This window comes from Physeter macrocephalus, unplaced genomic scaffold (assembly GCF_002837175.3).
Source record: "Physeter macrocephalus isolate SW-GA unplaced genomic scaffold, ASM283717v5 random_294, whole genome shotgun sequence".
Taxonomy (NCBI): Eukaryota; Metazoa; Chordata; class Mammalia; order Artiodactyla; family Physeteridae; genus Physeter; species Physeter macrocephalus.
Genome location: NW_021145575.1, coordinates 35,930 through 54,636, shown reverse-complemented (window position 1 = coordinate 54,636; position 18,707 = coordinate 35,930). Strand labels below are relative to the sequence as shown.

At 60.0% G+C, this 18,707-nt stretch overlaps 1 protein-coding gene across 6 annotated transcripts in view; it reads right to left on the bottom strand.

The window, feature by feature from the left end:
* Positions 1-18,707, bottom strand: part of RARA (retinoic acid receptor alpha) — a 43,763-nt gene that overhangs the window by 9,353 nt on the left and 15,703 nt on the right. For 3 of the 6 annotated variants that reach the window (XM_055082800.1, XM_055082801.1, XM_007112499.4), the window contains exon 2: positions 13,473-14,012. In XM_055082800.1, coding sequence (XP_054938775.1) covers positions 13,473-13,650 — 178 coding nt within the window. In that variant the 5' untranslated portion in view covers positions 13,651-14,012. Of the gene's footprint in view, positions 1-4,856; positions 5,586-13,472; positions 14,013-18,707 lie in introns of those variants that run through there. The other 3 variants (XM_055082803.1, XM_007112501.4, XM_055082802.1) reach the window with 3 other exon arrangements.

Genomic DNA, 18,707 nt, shown 5'->3' with positions numbered 1-18,707 from the left:
AAGCCGGCCACTCCCCCGCCCACTCTGCCAGCAGCCACAGCCCCTCCTCCACCCAAACAATCCCCTGGCCAGGGACCCAAGGCAGGGTGTGCAGAGTCACAAATGTTGGGGCACAGCAGGTGGGGACTCCCTGAGATAGGCAGGGGGACGCCCTGGAGACAGGAAGAAGAGTCCCTATGGGCCCCGGAAGCCCATTGCTCTGGGTGCCCCCTGTCTGGGGGGAAAAGCATGACAAAGGGGGTCTGTTCCCATCAATGCTCTGTCTGTCTGGCCTCCGTACGATACTATGTCCTATGTCCCGGTTACTATTCCCCTCCCCTCCTGTTATTCAGCTCTAAGAGGGCAACCAGGAGGGTGACCTAGCCAGCAAGCGCAGCTCCCCCTACAAATCCTTCCCAGCGCCTGGCCCCATGCCCATCACCCGAAGCAGAACAGGGCTGGGTTGCATGGGGGCTGTCTGTGCCCGAAGCCAGGGCAGCTGGGGGTGTACTGTACTGGATGAGAACTGTGACCCAGTCAACCCCAGATTCCCAAGGGGCCACCCAGCACCCTCCTGAGGCTTTGCCAAGTCCACTTGCCCAGGGCCAAGGAGGGGCAAGGATGACTCCGTGAGGAGATAGATCCCTGCCTCCTCCCACACCCCAGAATCCTATCTAGTCTCACCCCAAACTCCAGCACACGAGATTCTGGAATTCAAAGGGGCCCAGAGTTTCTGCCCAAGCATCTCATAGCACCTCATGGCTCATGTGGCCCCGAAGTCCAGGCACAGAGAAAAGAAGCACCTGGATGGGGGCGGGGAGTGGTGGGGAGCTGGCTAGCTGCATGCTACTACCCTCCCCCTTTACCTGCAAACACAACTAGGGACTGCCAGGCGGTTGATGACAGGGAACCAGGCCAACAACCTTGGCAGGGCTTTCCTGGCTCTTAGCTGGGCCTGGGCACCACTTCCCTGGTCAGCCCGGCTGACCAGCACTGCTGTGGCCCCATGTCCATGTCCCTGCCCAGAGAGCAGCCTGCAGCAAAGGATCAGTGGCTGCCGACACCACACCCCCACCGATCCAGACTCTTCGCTGACCTCCCCCACCCTCTGCTCCTCACCCCAAATCGAACTGTCCTGGCCTGGATTTCCCCACCTCACTCTCCCAGAGGCCAGACAAGCAAATCAGACAGGCGGGAGGCCTGAGAACAGCTGCTGGGGGGGGCGGGGTTGGGGGGCCTGGGTGAGGCCAGGAGGCAGAGGGGTAAGCGACAAAGGAGCCCTTTGTTGTGCTAACTTTTTCCAAGACGTAAAAGGAGTCACAATAGACAATCCAGACTGGTGGGGGGTGGGGGGGTGTCAAGGACAAGGGGGTGTGGGGAGGGACCATGGCCTAGAATCCCACTCAGCGTCCGACCAGAGAGGAAGGAGGCTCTGACCTCCCTCCCCCTCCCTCTCTCCCTCCCCATCCAGTCTTTGCCCTGGACCCACCTCCCCCAAGGCCCGACCTCTAAAATGGACCAGAGGGGAGGGGGAGAAAGGACAGAGGGAGCTTTGGGGTATGGAGTGGGGTTGAGAGAGGGGAGGGGGCCGTGGGGAGACACAGGGGATACCCAGAGGGACACCCAGAGGGACAGGCAGCTTAAGACCAGGGACTGACTGGAGGGGCAAAGGTCTGTAGAAATTTGGAGCTGAGGCAAAGTCCAGAGGCTGTTTATGAAACTGGAAGAATGTGCTTTTTAAATTGCGCTTTTTGGCAGGACGGGGGAGATGACCGAAGGTGAGGGTACACAGTTTGGGCTCAGTGAGGCCTCCCTGCGGCCCACCCCACAGCAGCTGGCTGCCTCTGAGGCTATCACACTGGTCTGCCCCACGATGGGCCCCACGCCCAACACATCCCCACCTGTCACCCAGGTAACAGCTCTGAGGTTTCCCACTGTGCCCTTTGAACCCAGAGCCCCGGCCCAGTCCCCACCTCCCGGGCCACCAGCCAGCAGCCAAGGGGAGCAGGGGCACTCTAGGACGCTCCCAGCCTCTGCAAGAGTCAGGACGCAGCCTTAACTCTGCACACCCAGTGGGGGAAGGACTTCCACGGCCTGGCCCCTTCCCACTCACCTCCCTCCCCAGAGGCCCCAGCCCACAAATCTCTCCTCTTCCTGAAGAAGGACGAGGCGGGAGAAGCACCACACCTTCTCAGCTCAAAAGTTCCAGCGCCCAGCGAAGGGATGGCACCGGCCCAGGGAGCCAGGCGTCCCCTCCCGCCCGCGCTGCCAAGCTGCCCCTCCCTCGCCCCCGCTCGGCTCCTGGTGGGCAGAACGCTCCGGAGTCCCCGCGCCCCAGAGCCGCTCGCAGGCCCGCACAAGGGGCCGGTTTCCTGGAGGAGATCAGCAGGAAATCAGCCGGGCCCCCGGCCAGCGGCTCCCCTCCCAATCCTGCTGGCGCCCGCTCCTCCGCAGCTCCGCTGGCAGCCCGCGGGGAGCGGCGGGGAGGGGGCGCACGGCGCTGGGCCCCGCCCTTCCTCCACCCCAGAGGAGGGTGGGGGTGACTCTGGGTGTAGCGCGGCGGCGGCGGCGGCGGAAAAAGGCCCATACCCAGCGGCCGCCGATAAGCATCTCCCCCCCTCCCCCCACTACGGGCATCCACGTGCTTCACATTCTTGGACGTCTGGGAGCGGGCGGAGGCGTGAGCCGCGAGATTGGTGGGGGACAGATGGAGAGCCACATCCTGTGTACCCCTTGTCCTCTGGTGCCCCAAAACGGGGGTTCTGGGGGAGGGAGGCAAGGTCCCCGGGGCCCTGCAGGATCGGGAAGGTCTTCTCCCCCAGCCCACGTGCAGTCTCTTCCCACCTTTGGTGGAGGTGGCAGGAGGGAGTGGAGAACTCGGTGTGAGGGGGCAGGAGGACTCCTGTCACCAGAGGACCTACACACACCCAGGGGTTCGGTCATGACCCCGTGTACTCTAGGCACACTCAAGTCACCACCCCCAGCCTCCAGGCCCTCCCAGCCTGTACCCCACCACAACCCTCCCAGCCACTTTCCCGGCCCACTAAGCCTTGGGGGCTGAGCCCACTGCCACAGACCTGACACTCCCACCACGGGAACAAGGGAGCCGGAGCCTCTGGCTCCACGCTGCCCCACACACGGTACGGGGAACAGGCCTCCACTTCCCCCATCGCCCGCGGGCCTCCAGGCTTCCCCCTACCTCGCCTGGCCAGTTTGGGGCCAGAAAGAGCTGAGCTGCCCCCAAGGGCTGGAGCCCAAGGCCTCGGATCCCATCTCCTCCCCAGTCCTCTGGCAAAAGCGGCCAAGGCTGTGGAGAGAGTGCCCGTGGCAGCCATGCCCCAAGTATCCCACTTAGCAGGGGACACCCTCCTCCAGTTCTGGGAGGATGGGAAGAAGGGTCCCAGTGTGTGTCACACCTCTCGCCTGTCCCTTTTTTCCTAAAGTCCACCCACGCGCACCCTGCCCTCCCTCCCACGGTCTGCAGCCTGCAGCCTCCCAGGCAATCTGCCCCAGAGGCAAAGGTCAGGGGGCCGGACAATAAAGGCTGGGGGTGAGGTGGCTCTGAAAGGGGCAGAGATGGGCGTCTCTGCACCTCAGGTCTCTCTTCCTAGAGCAAAGGCATTGCGGGTTGCCCTTCAACCTACTGCAATCTGCCAGGCCCCCAGAGACCCACTCTACCCCTCCTGCCTGGCAGGCAGGAGAGAGGCAGCCAGGCCGGGAGGGTGGGAGAAGTCCCCCCAGGGAAGAGTTGAGCCCAGAGCAGGGGAGAGGACGGAACCGGAGCCAACTAACAATAACCCCCTAAGCGCCGCTCTCCCCCACCAGGTACACTACCTCACAGCTGGGTAGAAACATGCCCAGGTGTGTACCCCAGTCACTCACAGCTCCCGCCAGTGTACAGAGCCCCTCCCTTCCAGGGAAGCCTGAACCCAGCCAGAGGACAGCGAGGAGAGGAGGTGCCAGGACTCCGGGGTTCTCATGAGCAGCCGCCCTCTTAGGAAGGGACAGCCCAGTGCCTGCCCCATCTCCAGGTGAAAACACGGTAACAAAAGGACATGGCTGAGTTCAGAGGGGATGCAGCCCTCATTTCCAGAGTAGCCCCAGACCCACAAAAAAATCAAACTCATCCTCCAGAGAACAAACCGTATTAGGATTATGGGGAGGGGGATTCTTCCCACCAGAGTAGCTTCTCCGCTCCGTTCCTGGCACAGAAGCTTGTGCCAGCCAAGTGTCTAGGGCCAGGACAACGCTCAGATGGACAGGTGCCCTTCCCCAAGGTGTAAGGGTCGGTTAGGATGGCCGACGGGTATCTGATGGAGTTGCCCCTTCCTGCCACACCCCACTGCCAACACCAAAGACATGGAGCGCTCCCCTGACACCCAAGAGCTGGGGGCAGCAGCTGTCACCCAGGACAGGCTCTCCCCCAGGCTTTGGCAGGGGTGGGATCTGGGGAGGAGGCCCCCCTCCTAGAAGCAGACAAGCCCACAGATAGGACCTTTACCCCACCCTTCAGGGGGGGAGAAAGGACCACTCAGCTGTGAAGCTATCGGACTGCAAGCAAGAAGAATATAAACTGGGGACAAGGGGCTTCACTTCTCCTGCAAGAAGTGGAAGGAGAGATGAACAAACGTTTCCTGAAAGGAGGGACCCCCAAAGTTCCTCAGTCCAAATACAACAGTCTATAGCGCCCAGGGTTACTCGCGGGAGTCCAATTGTCCAACAAGGGCACCCTACTTTCAGCAAGAGAGACAAGGCAAAGTGGAGGGTAGAGACAAGACCCTCACTACGCCCCCAGGCCTGCATCTCCTGGTGGAGCGGAAGCCCTACAGCCCACCCTCACCCCCCCAGCTCCCACAATAGGAGGGATAGGCCGGTACCTACAGTGGTTTGAGCCATTCCAAAGCGGAGTCCGGAGCGGGGTGGAGTAGGGACCGGGGGCAGGGAGCCCCTTCTCCGGGAGCAAACAGGCCCGATTCTGGTTATAAAAATCCACCACCAGGAAGGGATTGGGGGTGGGGGTGAGCCCCCCCACGTCCACACTCTCGTACATCTTCCCCGCGAAGACAAGAGGTCCGGGCGGATAAGTCCTGCGCGCCGCCTCCCTCACTCAGCCGGCGGCGCCATCCGAGAGCTGCTGGGGGCGAGGGGCACGTCCCCCCAGCCCCGACTGGCGACCCGGGCCGGGGGCCGCCCTCTGCCCTTAGTCCCGCGTCCAAGTCGGCCGGCCGCTCTGCGAGTCCCAGGTGAAAAGCAGGGAAGTTGTGTGTACTGGGGGCGGGGGTGGGGCGGGGGGGTCCTTCGGCTGACCCCGGGAACGCCCGGCCGAGGCTCAGGAACTCGGCGTCTTCACCTCGAGGGGGGCTCCCGTCGCGAGTCTCATGGTGTCCGAGGCAGCGTCCCGCGGCTCCCCGAGTGCGCCGGCCGGGGGCGAGATCGGCGCGGGGCGGGGGCGGGGGGGTCACCGAGCACTTCCTCCTCCCAGCCGGGGCTCCCGGGCTTCTCCGGGGCGAGGATTCCGGGTGGGGTGGGGACCGCGCGGCTCCGCCTCCGCCTCCACCAGGCAAGGGGCGGCCGCCCTGCGCTCGGTCTCCGGCGGTGCGTGCCGCGGGCCCCCAACCCCGGCCTACGCGCCCCCTCCCCTGCAGTCCCACCCCCTTTCCTCCGCCCCGTCCCGTCCAGGCACCGCCCCTGCCTTAACCCTTTCCCAGCGGGTCCGGCAGCAGCAGGCGCCAAGCCGGGAACTGAGAGGGAGAGGCGGGCCATGGAAGGCAAATGGGGGGGAGCCCGGGCAGGGGGAGGAGAGAAGAGGGGACGGAAGGGGTAAAAGGCCCGAGAGGAGGAGTGCACGGAGTACTGACGGAGGCTGGGTACCAGGAGAGGAGGGGGCTGCGCCAGGACGGAAGAGGGGCGGGCGTCTCCCCCGTCCCAGTTCCGGCTCCCAGCCTCCCCCGTGGTTTGGTCAGTCCCCGGCCCCGCGATGCCAAGGCGAGGGAGGTGGTGGGCGGGAGGAGGGGGGGTGGTCCCGCTGTCCTCCCCCAACACACACCCCCACCCAGCCCGGGCCTCATTTGCCTAATGCAATGCGGCTGAACTCTCTCTGAACTCGCCTGGCGGCGCCTCACCTCCGGGTGACCCACCCACCGCTGCCCGTGACATCACCCGCTCGCCAGCCTGCCCGCGGGGCTCACCCGCCAGCCCCCTGCCCGGTCGGGCCGCTCCCCCGGAGACGCGGAGAGTGGCGGCAGGAGGCGAAGGTCTGGGGTGCGTGTGGCCAAGTGTTAGCGCCGTGTCGGGTGTCCCGGGTGTGACATTGTGCAGCTCGGACACCGCGTGGGAATGAGACACCCGGCTTGTGTCATTGTCTGTGACATCATGTGTGACTCCGGCCGCCCGCCGGCCGGAACCCGATGCGGCAGCTCGGGTGCTTTGGCACAAACGCGTGCCGAGGGGGCTCTCCCCGCAACGCCCCGGCGTGCTTCCGTGGAGCAAAGCCCCGCCCCGGGTGTCTCCCAGAGGTGGAACCAGCATGGGCCCCCCACCGCACCGTCTAGCCCTGGAGAGAGAAAAGGAGGGGCTGGTGCCTTTCAGCTGACCACTTCCTCCCGGAAGCCCTCGGGATGCCGGTTTCACTGGAAGAAAGACCTGGGTTGGGTAGGTCCAGGAAGGCGGCGGGAGGGGGGTGCGGGGGGGGGGATGCGGGGGAGGCTGGGGGGGGAATGCCCCAGGAGAAGAGAGTATCTTATTGCTCCCTCTGACCCTGCAGCAGAGCTCCCTCATTTGATAGGAATTTACGTGCTTCCCGAGGATAGTCTTCTAAAAGCCAGGTTCCTAACATATGTGGTTATTTAATCCTCACAGCAACTCTTAAGAGAGAAGTGGTATTATTCCTATTTTACAAATAAAGAAACTAAGGTCTCAGCAAGGTTAGGTGGGTTGTCCAAGATCACACCTCTGTTAAAGAGTAGAGTATTTGAACTTTCTGCCATCAAAGCCCATACTCCCACCGTGCCAGGCCGATTCAAGGAAAACTATTTTCTGAGCACCTCCCAGGGGGATACCCTGGGGAGCCTGCCTTTGCAGACCTTATGGTGCAACAGCCATTTAGCAAATAATCACAAATATATATATTTATGTTTATTACTGCATGTTATAAAGAATTTCAAACTGAGATAATTGGTATTATGACACAAGTAAGCACATAAAGTATGCTTTTTTTTTTTTTGCGGTACGCAGGCCTCTCACTGTTGTGGCCTCTCCCGTTGCGGAGCACAGGCTCCCAACGCGCAGGCCCAGCGGCCATGGCTCACGGGCCTAGCCGCTCGGCGGCATGTGGGATCTTCCCGGACCGCGGCACGGACCCATGTCCCCTGCATCGGCAGGAGGACTCTCAACCACTGCGCCACCAGGGAAGCCCCATAAAGTATGCTTTGAAGGAGAATTAATGTCGGCACCTAATTTAGGTTGGAGGGTCAAAGCAGAGACCTAAAGAAAGAGTAGAAGTTTAGAAGTTAGGTAAAGAGTAGGAAGGAGTGGAATCCCAGTAAAAGAGCCTGTGCAAGGGTCCTGGGGTTACAGAAGTTGGTGAGTTCATTCAAGGAACTAACAGAGGACATAACATAAAATTCAAAAGAAAAAGGAGCAGAGGACCAGGCTGGAGAGGTGGGCTGAGGCCAGACCAGGTGAGCTTGCTGGATTTTATCTCAAATGCAGGGAGAAACCACAAAAAGGTTCCAAGCAAAGGAGAGGCAAGATCTGATTTACAGTGTTATAAATCAGATTTAACCGTGTGAAGCTGTATGAAGAATGGATGGTAGGAGGGCAAGAGAGACCAGTTAGAACAGTCCAGGCAGCACACAATAGCCCAGGAAACTGGCAGTGGTGATAGAGGAAAGTAATCAATGTGGCCGGGGTCGGGTGGGGGAATAGGGGGTAGTGTGGGAAAGGAGGTAGCAAAGAGGAGTCTGGTGCGTGGCTTGTGCTACAGCAAAGTTTCCAAGAGTGCGAAGTAGAAAAGTCTACTGGGCGGGTAGACAGGTGGGTGTTGGGCTCCAAAGTGAGGTCTCACCTAAGTGAGGTCTAGGCTGCATATGGAACGCTGGGGCCTAGGGCACGGGTGCAAGCCTTGGCTGTGGATGAGATTGCTGGGGAGGAGGGCAGACTGCTTCCACAGCCCTTGGTATCTCCTCCCAAACGACGTAGATCCTGGGCACCAGTTATGTGCTAGGCCTTGTGTTCACAGCTTCAAGGTGCTAAGGGATCTGGGACTGTCCCTGCCATAAAAGACCTGGTGATCAGTAAAAGATCTCCCAAATGATACAGCTCACTACAGGTACCAGGTGGAGAGGAGTCACTTCATGGTAGAGAGATGACTGTTGTTAAGAGAAAAAATAAGGACCTGCGGGCCTTCAAAGGAGGGAGCGAGTGAGCAAGGAAGCGGGAACATCTGTGAAGGTTTCTGGGAAGAGGCGGTATTCGAGATATTCCTTGAAAGATGGATAGGATTTCTGGAGCTGGAGAAGTGGAGAAGTCGGGGTGATATGCCTGTTCTGGGCAACAGCAAGGTCATGGGGCAGGTCAGAGCAGAACACAGTGTCCTGGGGCAATGGGAGAAGAGGGAAAAAGGAAGGTTCTGGCCGCCTGGTGGGGGGGGCAGCGGGGGAGGTGGGGAGGACCGAGTGGCAGGCCTGGGGCCCCGTCCTCCTCGCCGTGTCCCCCACAACTCCTCCAGGACTGTGTGCTTAGCAGGCCCTCAGCAGGTATGGGTGGAACTGAAGTGGCCTCTGCTTGTGCCAGGCAGGGCTCCCTCCAGTCCCCAACCCCATCTGGAGGGGATAACAAACAGGAAATCATGAGACCCGGGGCCAGACGGACATCGGGTCCCAGTACAGGGTGGCCATCCCCCAAGACAATGCCCGGCTCCACCCACCCCTCGTCATCACTGCTTTTGCAGGGTACTTGAAGCTCGCCAGGCCCTCACCAGCAAGCAGGTCACCGTGGCCTCATAGCAACTTGCCCGGCAAGCAACGGATTAGGAGTCTTGCTTTAAAGAGGAGGAAACAGACTCAAAGACTCGAGAGAGGTTGAGGGATCTGCCCAAGGCTGCACAGGAAGAGCTGTCCTTTAAGACTTCTGCCAAGGGGGCCTTGGTCCGTGGGCTGAGGTTCCCAGCAACTCAGAAGTCAAAATGGGGAGGGGAGGGCCTCTATTTCTGATCTAGTCGGGGCAGAGGGCCTCCAGTCTACCCTGGGAGGTCCAGCTCCATGGGCTGTGCCCCACCATTGAAAACGGAGAGGAGAAGGAAGGCGTTGTAGGCACCACCCCAAAGTGATTTGGAGAAGGGAAACACTTCCTCTTTCCACAGACACTACCCCTCAAAGGGTAGTCAGGGCCTGCACTGGCACATCCCCATGGGCACAGGGCCCTTGGCACGGGCGGACACAGTGTGTCAGGTCTTGGCCAGCCTAAGAGGACAGGCTTCCTTCCCTGAGTCCCCTCCCCCTGCCCATGCTGGGATCCTGCCCTGAGGGGGCGTATGCACTATCAATGCTTGGAGATAAAGGGTGAGAGGGCCGCATTTTCATTCAAAACCCCGTCCAACAGTCTTTTGGCTGACTCTGCATTTTGGACCCTAGGGAGGGCACTGCTAGCAGTCCCCCTTCTCCCTGGGCTGTCCCTCCTATTGTCCAGGGAAAGAGTGGGCAGGAGTGGGGGGAGGGAGGATACAGACTGAAAAGGGGAGTGGCAGAGGAGAGGGAAAGGAGAAGGGCTCACTCCCTCCAGTCTCGCCAGGCTCCCCCAGACCCCAGGGCCACACAGCAAATGTGTGGATGGAAAGGAAAAGTCTGGACCCGGTCTTTCGGGGCTCCCATCCCCAGCTCCTCTACAGATAGCTTCCAACCTCCCTGCCCCCACTCCACAAATGGAAACAAAATAAGAATAAGAACGGTAGCTTTTACACTCTGCTCCTACAGTGTCTGTCTGGATGGAGATGGAGGGAGGGTGCCCGCTGAGCTCTGCAAACTCCCCGGGCTGCAGTGGGCTGATCTGGGGGCGGGGATGGGTGTGAACAGATTGTATCCGCGGCTTCCAGGACAGGATGGAGATCTGGCCCAGGCCTCTTATCGGTCTTTCCCTCCAGCCTTCAGGATCAAAAAACAGAAAAGGGGGCGTGGCTGGGGGGGGGCCTTCCCCTACGCCCCCTACTGGGTGAAAGCAGAAGGTCCTGAGGCAGAAGCGGGGCTTCAGCCATGGGAGAGGGGGTTTCACCATGGCCCTGAGCTCCCCACCCAAGGCTCCTCACACCCAGGAGGGCTCCCCACAATACCCTCCCGCAGCTGCCTATCTGGATGGTAGGAAACAGCCCAGCTGTAAGGTCTCTTAGCTCAGCCACTTAACCACCGGTGCTGTTTCCTCATGTGTAAATGGAGATAATGTCCCTCTCCCAGGATTGTCGGGATTAAGATTTGTAAAACAGAGGTAAAGTCCCAGGCACACAGTAGGTGCTCCACAGATGTTAGCCTCCCGTTCTCGCCAGCGCCCACCCAGAAAGGGCCACGGTCCCTTTCCACTGTCGTAACACAGGGTACCACGGCAAGGAGACAGCGATGATCGCACGCAAGGTGAGGAACAGAGTGCATTACAGCAATGATCTCGCCTAATCTCAGCCCTTTGAGGGAGGTTCCGGTCAGATCCCTGGGTTACAGACGAGGACACATGCTCAGAGAGGTTATCGCATCTAGTAAGTGGCAAAGCCAGAACTCGCTACACAGCCTACTCCACCTCCCCCCCCACCCGACCCCGACCCCGTGGAATTCCCAGAGGGAGCAACAAAAAAGGCAGGTTCGTTTCCTCTCCAGCCTAGACTAGCGATAAGAAATAGAGACCCTTCCCTCCCCAAACACACAACCCAATCACAGACGCCTCCCCCTTACACCCTACCCTCCGTGCCCTAAGTCACCGCCCCCTCCAGCACACAAGCTGACACCCCTCCCCAGCTCTGGGTCTGAGTCTCCTCATACGCACTCTGACCCTCTCACCCAATACACGTAAGCCATCGACCCCCCTCCCCAACACACACCCAACCTTGACCTCCCCACCCCTAAAACACACCCAACCCTGACCCTCCCCCCAAGGCACACTGAATCCCAACCCTCCACAGTAAATACCAGTCCTCAGAGACCACGCCCCAGGGGCTGGTTTAGAGGGGGGATCCTGTCCCATCTCTGGAGCTTCCCACTCCGGCTCCCTGGGAGACAACAGCACGACAGTGACCTGGAGAACGGTTCCGTCCTTCCACAGGCCACCGGGTCTTGGAAGGGTACACCCAAGGTCCAGCCTCCTCCTGACTTGGGGAGAGGAATGGGAGGTGGTGGAAGGACTATCCAAACACCTTTGTCAGTGGGAAGTGGGAGGAGAGAGCCTCATGTGCCAGGTCGCCTACAGAAAGGGTGGCAGAGGACCAGAGCATATAATCGCTCCTTACAGGAATGGGGGCCACAGATGTCCACCCCTCCTAGGGACTGCCTGACCCCCAGCACCAGCCCCCAGGTGGGGAGAGCGGGGAAGGCGAGGCTGCCTCCATGCCTGAACTTTGATCTGTCATGCTTCGCTACCCAGTGCTGAGAGCCAGGGTCTCCAGGCCCCTCAGCCCTGCCCAAGAAGGAGGGAGATGCAGGGCTCCCTCAGGTTCCTGGCCACACCTCTGGTCCCAGAGAAGGGGAAGGTCAGGCAGAAGCTCAGAGGCTGGGGGCCTGGGTAGGAAGAGAAGTTGTTGTTTACTAGGAAGGGACAGGGCAACCCACAGGGTCACAAAGGGAGGGGGCAGGAATGGGCATTGCCTAACCCAAAATGTGGGCACCCCACCCTGGGGGATGAAGGTTAGCAGGATGGGAAGTGGGGTACCCGGAAACCCTCCCCACCCACCTCTAAGAAAGAGGAAGAAGCTTGCAACATTCAAAGAAGGGCAAAACATTTGCTTGTCCGGCACAACACAGGGCAAGGTCAGGGGTCAGGCCCAGTCCCCATGGACGCAAGCACTACCCCACACAGACACACCCGCCCCTTCCCCAGCAGCCCTGAACCCAGACACACTGGCCTCCCCCATCACCTAGCATAGACTGAAGATCAGGCCAGAATGGGGCTTCCGACTCCGACTCCCAGGTCAAAGTGCTGCCGGCTGCGCACCCCCAAGGGAGGAAACAGAAGGTGGAGGTCTGAGTAGGCAGCATCCGCCTGCGCCCTGCCCCAGGGCACAAAGGGTAGGGACCTAAAGGAGCACAGACTTAGAGCCCCTGCTCCCAGTGGCTGGTGGGGCCTGGGAGGGAGGGGGCCACCGTGCAGCCAGAGGAGGTGAGCCAGGAAGCAGTGGTGGCTGTGGGCAGCCGGCCAGCGCGGGCAGTGAGGCGCCCAGCCAGGGCCTGCCCCAGGGACAAAGAGACTCCCTGGCTACGGGGAGAGGGCGCTGCCCCCACACTGGGAAGGGGGCACTGACCCAGCCCAGCCAGGCGCACAGGGCAGCGGCGCCAGGCAGCTTGCCAGTGGCCACGGGAGAGGCGGTGGGTGCCCGGGGCAGGGTGTTCAGTACCTGCCCGCCAGGAGAGGTGGGACACGTTTCCCAAGTCAGCAGCTGACCAGCCAGCCCGCCATCCACGGCCCCCTTCTGCTGCTTCCACCCACTCCTGCCCCAGGCCAGGCCCCGGCTCCCTCCCCCCGCCAAGCCCTGGCCCGGCGCCCAGCTGGGCCCTGGGGGCCAGAGTTACTGTAAGCGTCCTGGCAGGCCCGAGGCCTGGACTCTGCCAGCTGGCCATAGCTGCCGCCACCTCCCACTACCTGGCTCGGCCAGCCAGGGAAGGTTACTGAGACCCCCACCCAGCCAGCAGGCGACCCCTGTGGCAGAAGGCGGAGGCGGAGAGAAAACACAGGCCCTGCCAAGAGCAGGCTTGCGTCCACAGCCGGAGTCCGGGCTGAGCGCCCCCTCCTGGGACACACTGCCCCGACCCGCCAGGCTGCCTGTGGGCCCCTCCCTCTCATCCTCCCCACAAAGGGAAGCACCACCTAGCCTGGCCAAGGCGAGGGGAGGGGATTCTACGCCTTCAAGCCCCTTCCCCCAGAGGCACTGGATGGGGCGGGGCGGAGGTGGGGCGCTGCTCTCAGTAGAGCTGCCATTTCCACCAAATGTCGAGAGGTTTGTTTACCCGCCTCCAGCCTCCGTGTCCAGTCCTTGGAGCTATTTATAAGGCCCTCCATGGCAGAGCACTGGGGGCGGGGGGAGGGGGGGGCGGGCGTGAGAGGCGCCGGAGGACAGCACTGTTCAGCTCTCCCTCTGTCCCCCACAACACCAAACACAATCACAGCCATCAGCCTACAAGCCCCCCAAACGGCGATCCCCCTTGTCTGGAGGAGCCCTCGCCACTGCCGAAGAGATGTGCCTAGAGGCCCAGCCTCGGCCTGCCGCCCTCCACCGCCCCTCCCACCATGCCCACCACTCCACTTACTGGCTGGGGATGGCGTGCTATAGCCGCTAACTGGAAGCTGGTGCTGGAGAGTGGTCAGAGCGCCTGGTGGGGAAAGTCCACCCAGCATGGGGGGGAAGAAGAAGGCGTAGGGGGGCACCGGGTATCCATTGAGGTGCCCGCCCCCAGGTGTTGGGCAGGAGCTGCTGTTACTGGCCATGCCAAGCAGCCAGTCAGAAGAGCAGGCAGACAGTCTGGCCGAAGGCTCTGGCAGGTTTCAGGCCACCTCTCCTCGGGTCATGGGGCCTGGGCCCAGAGGGGGTTTGGGTGGTCAGCCCACCCCCCCTTCTGTCCTGGAGCTGCTGTCCAAGGCTAGCAGGCTGATCTCAGCCTCCTGGAGCCCCCACTCCAGTTGGGGGCCAGGTGGGCTGGGGGATGTCCCAAGAGCCGGTCCTTTGGTCAAGCACTTCTGTGAGCTGGCACTTTCCCAGGAAGGTCCAGAGCTGGCCTTCAGGACGCCGAAAGGATCCCTCTCCTAGGTGGGCCCCAGCTAGGTGGTTGGGGAGGCCATGTCCTATGATGCTGCAGAGAGAAAAAAGACAGGTGAGTGGGCACCGCGGAGCAGGCGTACGGGCATTCCCCGCGGAGCTCCCCAACCTGGGCGGCCGGAGATTTTCCCGTGGCACCCGGCTGAGCAGACAGCTGGCACCATGCCTGGCTGGCAGAGACGGCCTGGGAGTAGGGCCCAGACACCGCTGGGGGTGGCAGGACAGCAGAGCCAGGCTGGGGAGACAGGGACAGAGCCCAGAGCCGAGGAGGCCCTCTCACCCACAATCCTGAGAGGAAAGGGTCCCCGGTGCCATGCCACCCCGGAAGATTCCTGCAGCAGAGAAAGGCAGCTGGCCCTCCTTCCCCCAAAGTGGGTTACCTGAGGTCAAGATGCAGAGAACGTGTGCTTGAGGGGAGGAGGGAGGGGGAGGAAAAGCCGCTTCCCTAAAGCGGTGGCACTTCTCAGAAAAATGACTGCTAAGCCAGGGGGCCCCCGCTTGCACCACTTCCCCCCCAGATCCAAGCCCAAGCACCCCAGATGGGTCTGTCCCACAGCCCGGAGGGGAGGCCCGTTTACATATATACAAATAGGGAAATGGGAACCGAGGACTCCTGGGTATCACCTCCATTGCCTAACAGCATGATGGGCAGGGACTGCCCAGGGTAGAAGCCCCCTACTCCCAGGCAATGGAGGGGCAAGGGAGACTGATCTCAGAGTTCACCCACATACTCTGTCTGCAGAAGCAACCTCCCTGGAGAGGGTGGGAGGTGGGCAGAAGATGAAAGGCCAGATGCCCCTCCACCAGTGCATCCACAAATCCATACCCTGTTTGAACAGCTGGGACCCGAGGACATGCAGAGATAACACCACGGGTAGCAAGAGACAGAGATGAACCCAGAAATTCCACGACACAGTGAGACAGACAGGCAGCAACAAGAGCAGAGAACGAGACGGAGAAAGGGAATCATCCACAAGAGGTCCAGGAGGATATATATAAACAGTATCAATAAATATGCATGTATTTATATATGAGTGTGTGTGTATACACACACATATGACATATATGAGAGACAAAAGAAAAGAGACAGAAAGAAACATGGCCAAGCAAAACCACAATGAGATACTACTTTGCATCCACTAAGATGGCTATAATCAAAAACACTGATAACAACAAGTACGTGAGGATGCGGAGAAATTGAAACACTCAGACGTTGCTGGTGGGAATGTAAAATGGTGCAGCTGCTTTGGAAAACAGTGTGGCAGTTCCTTAAGAGGTTAAATACAAGAGTTATACGACCCAGCAATTCCACTTCCAAGTATCTACCCAAGAGAAGTTAAAACCTAAGTCCACACAAAAACTTGTACATAGGGGCTTCCCTGGTGGTGCAGTGGTTGAGAGTCCGCCTGCCGATGCAGAGGAAGAGGGTTCGTGCCTCGGTCCGGGAAGATCCCACATGCCGCGGAGCGGCTGGGCCCGTGAGCCATGGCCGCTGAGCCTGCGCGTCCGGAGCCTGTGCTCCGCAACGGGAGAGGCCACAACAGTGAGAGGCCCGTGTACCGAAAAAAAAGAAAATCTTGTACATGGGTGTGGATGTTCATACCAGCACTCCTAATAGCCAAAAAGTAGAACCGACCCAAATGTCCATCAACTGATGAAGGGATAAATAAAAAGTTGTGCATCCATACAATGGAATGTTATTCTGCCAGTAAAAGGAACAAAGTACCGATATACACGACAACATGGATAAACCCTGAAAACATTATGCTAGTTGTAAAAGACCACCTATTGTATGATTCCATTTATATGAAATGTCCAAAATAGGCAAATCTATAAAGGCAGAAAGTAGATTGTGGTTACCAGGGGCTGGGGCATGGGTTCGAGGGAAATGGGAAGTGACTGCTGAATGGTATGGGGGCTCTTTCTGGAGTGATGAAAATTTTCTAAAAGTGATTGTGGTGACAGTTGCACAACTCTTGTGACTATATTAAAACCAGTAAATTGTACACTCTAATGGGTGAATTTTATGGTATATGAATTATATCTCCATAAAGCTGTTAAGAAGAAAGGCGGGGAGGAAGGAGAGAGAAAATAAAATAAAACAGGGACGCAGAGATCCCAAATAAGGACTACCTCCCTTTCCAAGCCCTTCCTCCCCAAGCTCAGGCCGTGCCAGGCTCCAAGCTCCAGGCTCCAGGCTCAGACCTGGAGTCCAGGGGACACACACATGGCCAGCATTTGGCTGAGGACCATGCCTGGGATGGGGGAGTTCTGCCAAGGCCACTATGGACGAGGCCAGGACTTCTGGACCCAGCCGGGCCGGCCAGCCAGCCTGTGACTGTGTGCGGCTGAGGGAGGGGGAGGGGGACAGGTACTTGCAAGGAAGGGGGCAGCTCCCCTATTGTTTTTTTGATTCGTTTTGTTTTTCCCCTATTGTTAACGAGCATGAGGGTCTCTCTCCTTGCTCCTGAATGAGGTGCCCCCTTCCTTCCCCAAGCCCCTGCCAATTCCCTCCCGGGCTGCGAGGCTGATGTCAGAGGAGCAGGGACCCCACCCGTCGGCCAGCTGCCGCCCTGGCCCCCCACAACCCTGAGGGGCGCCACACAAGGGGAACTCGAGCCAGCAAGGGAGGGGTTGGCTGAGCCTCACCAGCGTTGACAGTCAGACCCTCACATACGCGCACACCCACTTGCAGAAACTCACACGCGCAGCTCCAGGGAAAGCATCAGTGGCCAAGAGCACGCGTGCTTGCACACCCAGCCCGGGTGCGTGCGGGCACGCACCTGACACAGCAGGGTCCACAGACACAGAGAAGCACGCCGGTGGATTCAGGTCCAAATGGGGGCCGGCCTCTCTGAGGTGAGGCCCAGGAGGCTGAAGCCCAGGAAGCCATTCACTCCAGAACCCAGGCCTCCTGACCCAGCTTTTGGGGGGTGGGGGGCGGCAGCAGATTCGGTGTGGACCCTCTGGAGCCAACCCTTGACCCCAGAGGAGAGATTAACGACAGCCACCTTAATGCCTCAATTCTGCCCCTGAGGAGTTTGAAACTGGACCGTACTTCAAACCTCAGCCACAGACACACACCCCAGGGAGAGGCTGGAAGGCGTTCCCCACCCCCATCTGAGCCTCACTAAAGGAGCTCAGCCTGCAAACTTCAATGCAGTTAGCTCCCTGGGGAAGGCCTTTAGCCAAGGGAGGGGGCAAAGGTTACAGAAATGGGCCAAGGGCCAGGCTGGTCAGGGAACAGGGATGGGCAAGGGCAGGGATGATGGGGGAGGGGCCAAAGAGCACAGGCCCGGCCTCAGAAGGTCCCTCTGGAACCACGACCCTTGGGGAGATGCCTGGGCCCTGGCCCCCTGCACCCAGGGGTGGAGAAGACACTGTCAGAGAATCGAAACCAGCACCAAAGAAAGGGAAAACAAATTACCCACATCCAACCTCCACCCTATGCCCGCCACCTCCACTGCCCGTGGGCACCCTCCCTTGAGGGAGAGAAAAACCACAGGCCCACACCTCCCATACCCGGAGCCCAGCCTCGGCACAGCAGAAAGGGGGGGTGGGGGGAGGGCCGGAGCACCTGCCACCAGCCAGGCACCCCTGCCCGCTGGGGCCTCCCTCACCCTCAAAAGGCGCCAGGATCCCTCCCCCAGTGTCAGGTGTCCCCAGCTACCCTTTCTTTATGTCCCCAGAGTCACACATCTGGAGAAAAAGGCAAATGTTGGCCAAGCTGTGAAGACAGTAGAAAGAACCAGAAGTTTGAAGGGTCAAATCTCAGCTCTGCCACTCTGGGTGACCTTAGGCAAGTCACTTAACCTCTCTAAGCATCTGTTTACGTCTGTGAACTGCCTACCTCAACAACGGGCTGTGTGATTTAAGAGATAAAAGTCCTGGAAAGCACCTAGCACAGCGCCCACCCGGCACACAGGAGGTGTTGGGCAACGGGTCCCCTTCCTCCCCCGTGCCTGCCAGCACCACCTCGGGGCCTCCCTGGGCAGTATGTCTGCTGTCCCTTCCCTAGCCAGGGCTAGCAGCTGCTGACAGGACTGGGCGGGAGAATTACCCATTTTCCAGGGTCCGCTTCCCCCCAGACTGAGGACAGGAATGTGGGGAGAGGAATATTCGGGGTGTGGGTGGAGGCCTGACCACAACCCTTTCCCAAATTGCCTTCTTTCATTTCACAAACCAAAAAAGGGAAACCTTTGGACGTGGGGAGGGGAGGAGGGGAAGAGGAATAGATGATTTCCCCCCCCTGCCCTCAGGGAAGAGGAGCCAGGGGTCCCCAAACCCAGCTGGCCCTGCCCCCCTTCTTCATCCACTCCCTCCTCTCTGCTTCCCAGGCTACCCCACTACCATGGTTCCCAAGGAATAGAAGCCAGGCAGTCCTGGACAGGCTGAGAGGAGGGGATAAGGATTGGGGAGCTTAAAAGGAGGGGGGACAGGGGCTTTCCTAGGCATTCTAGACAGTCAGTGAATCATATGCAAATGACACCCAAAGCTCAAGCTCAACTTGGGGGTGGGGGACAGGGACTCCAGCCCTGATGGAAGCAAAGACCCAGCCCCTCTGGACCCCCTCCCCTGTCAGGAGCTGGCAGAGCAGGGCAGGGCGGGACAGGGCAGATTTCAAACCAGAACAGTGGGCTGGAACTATTTATAAACTTTCCAGAAAAACACACACACACACACACACACACACACACACACACACACACACACACACACACACACACAC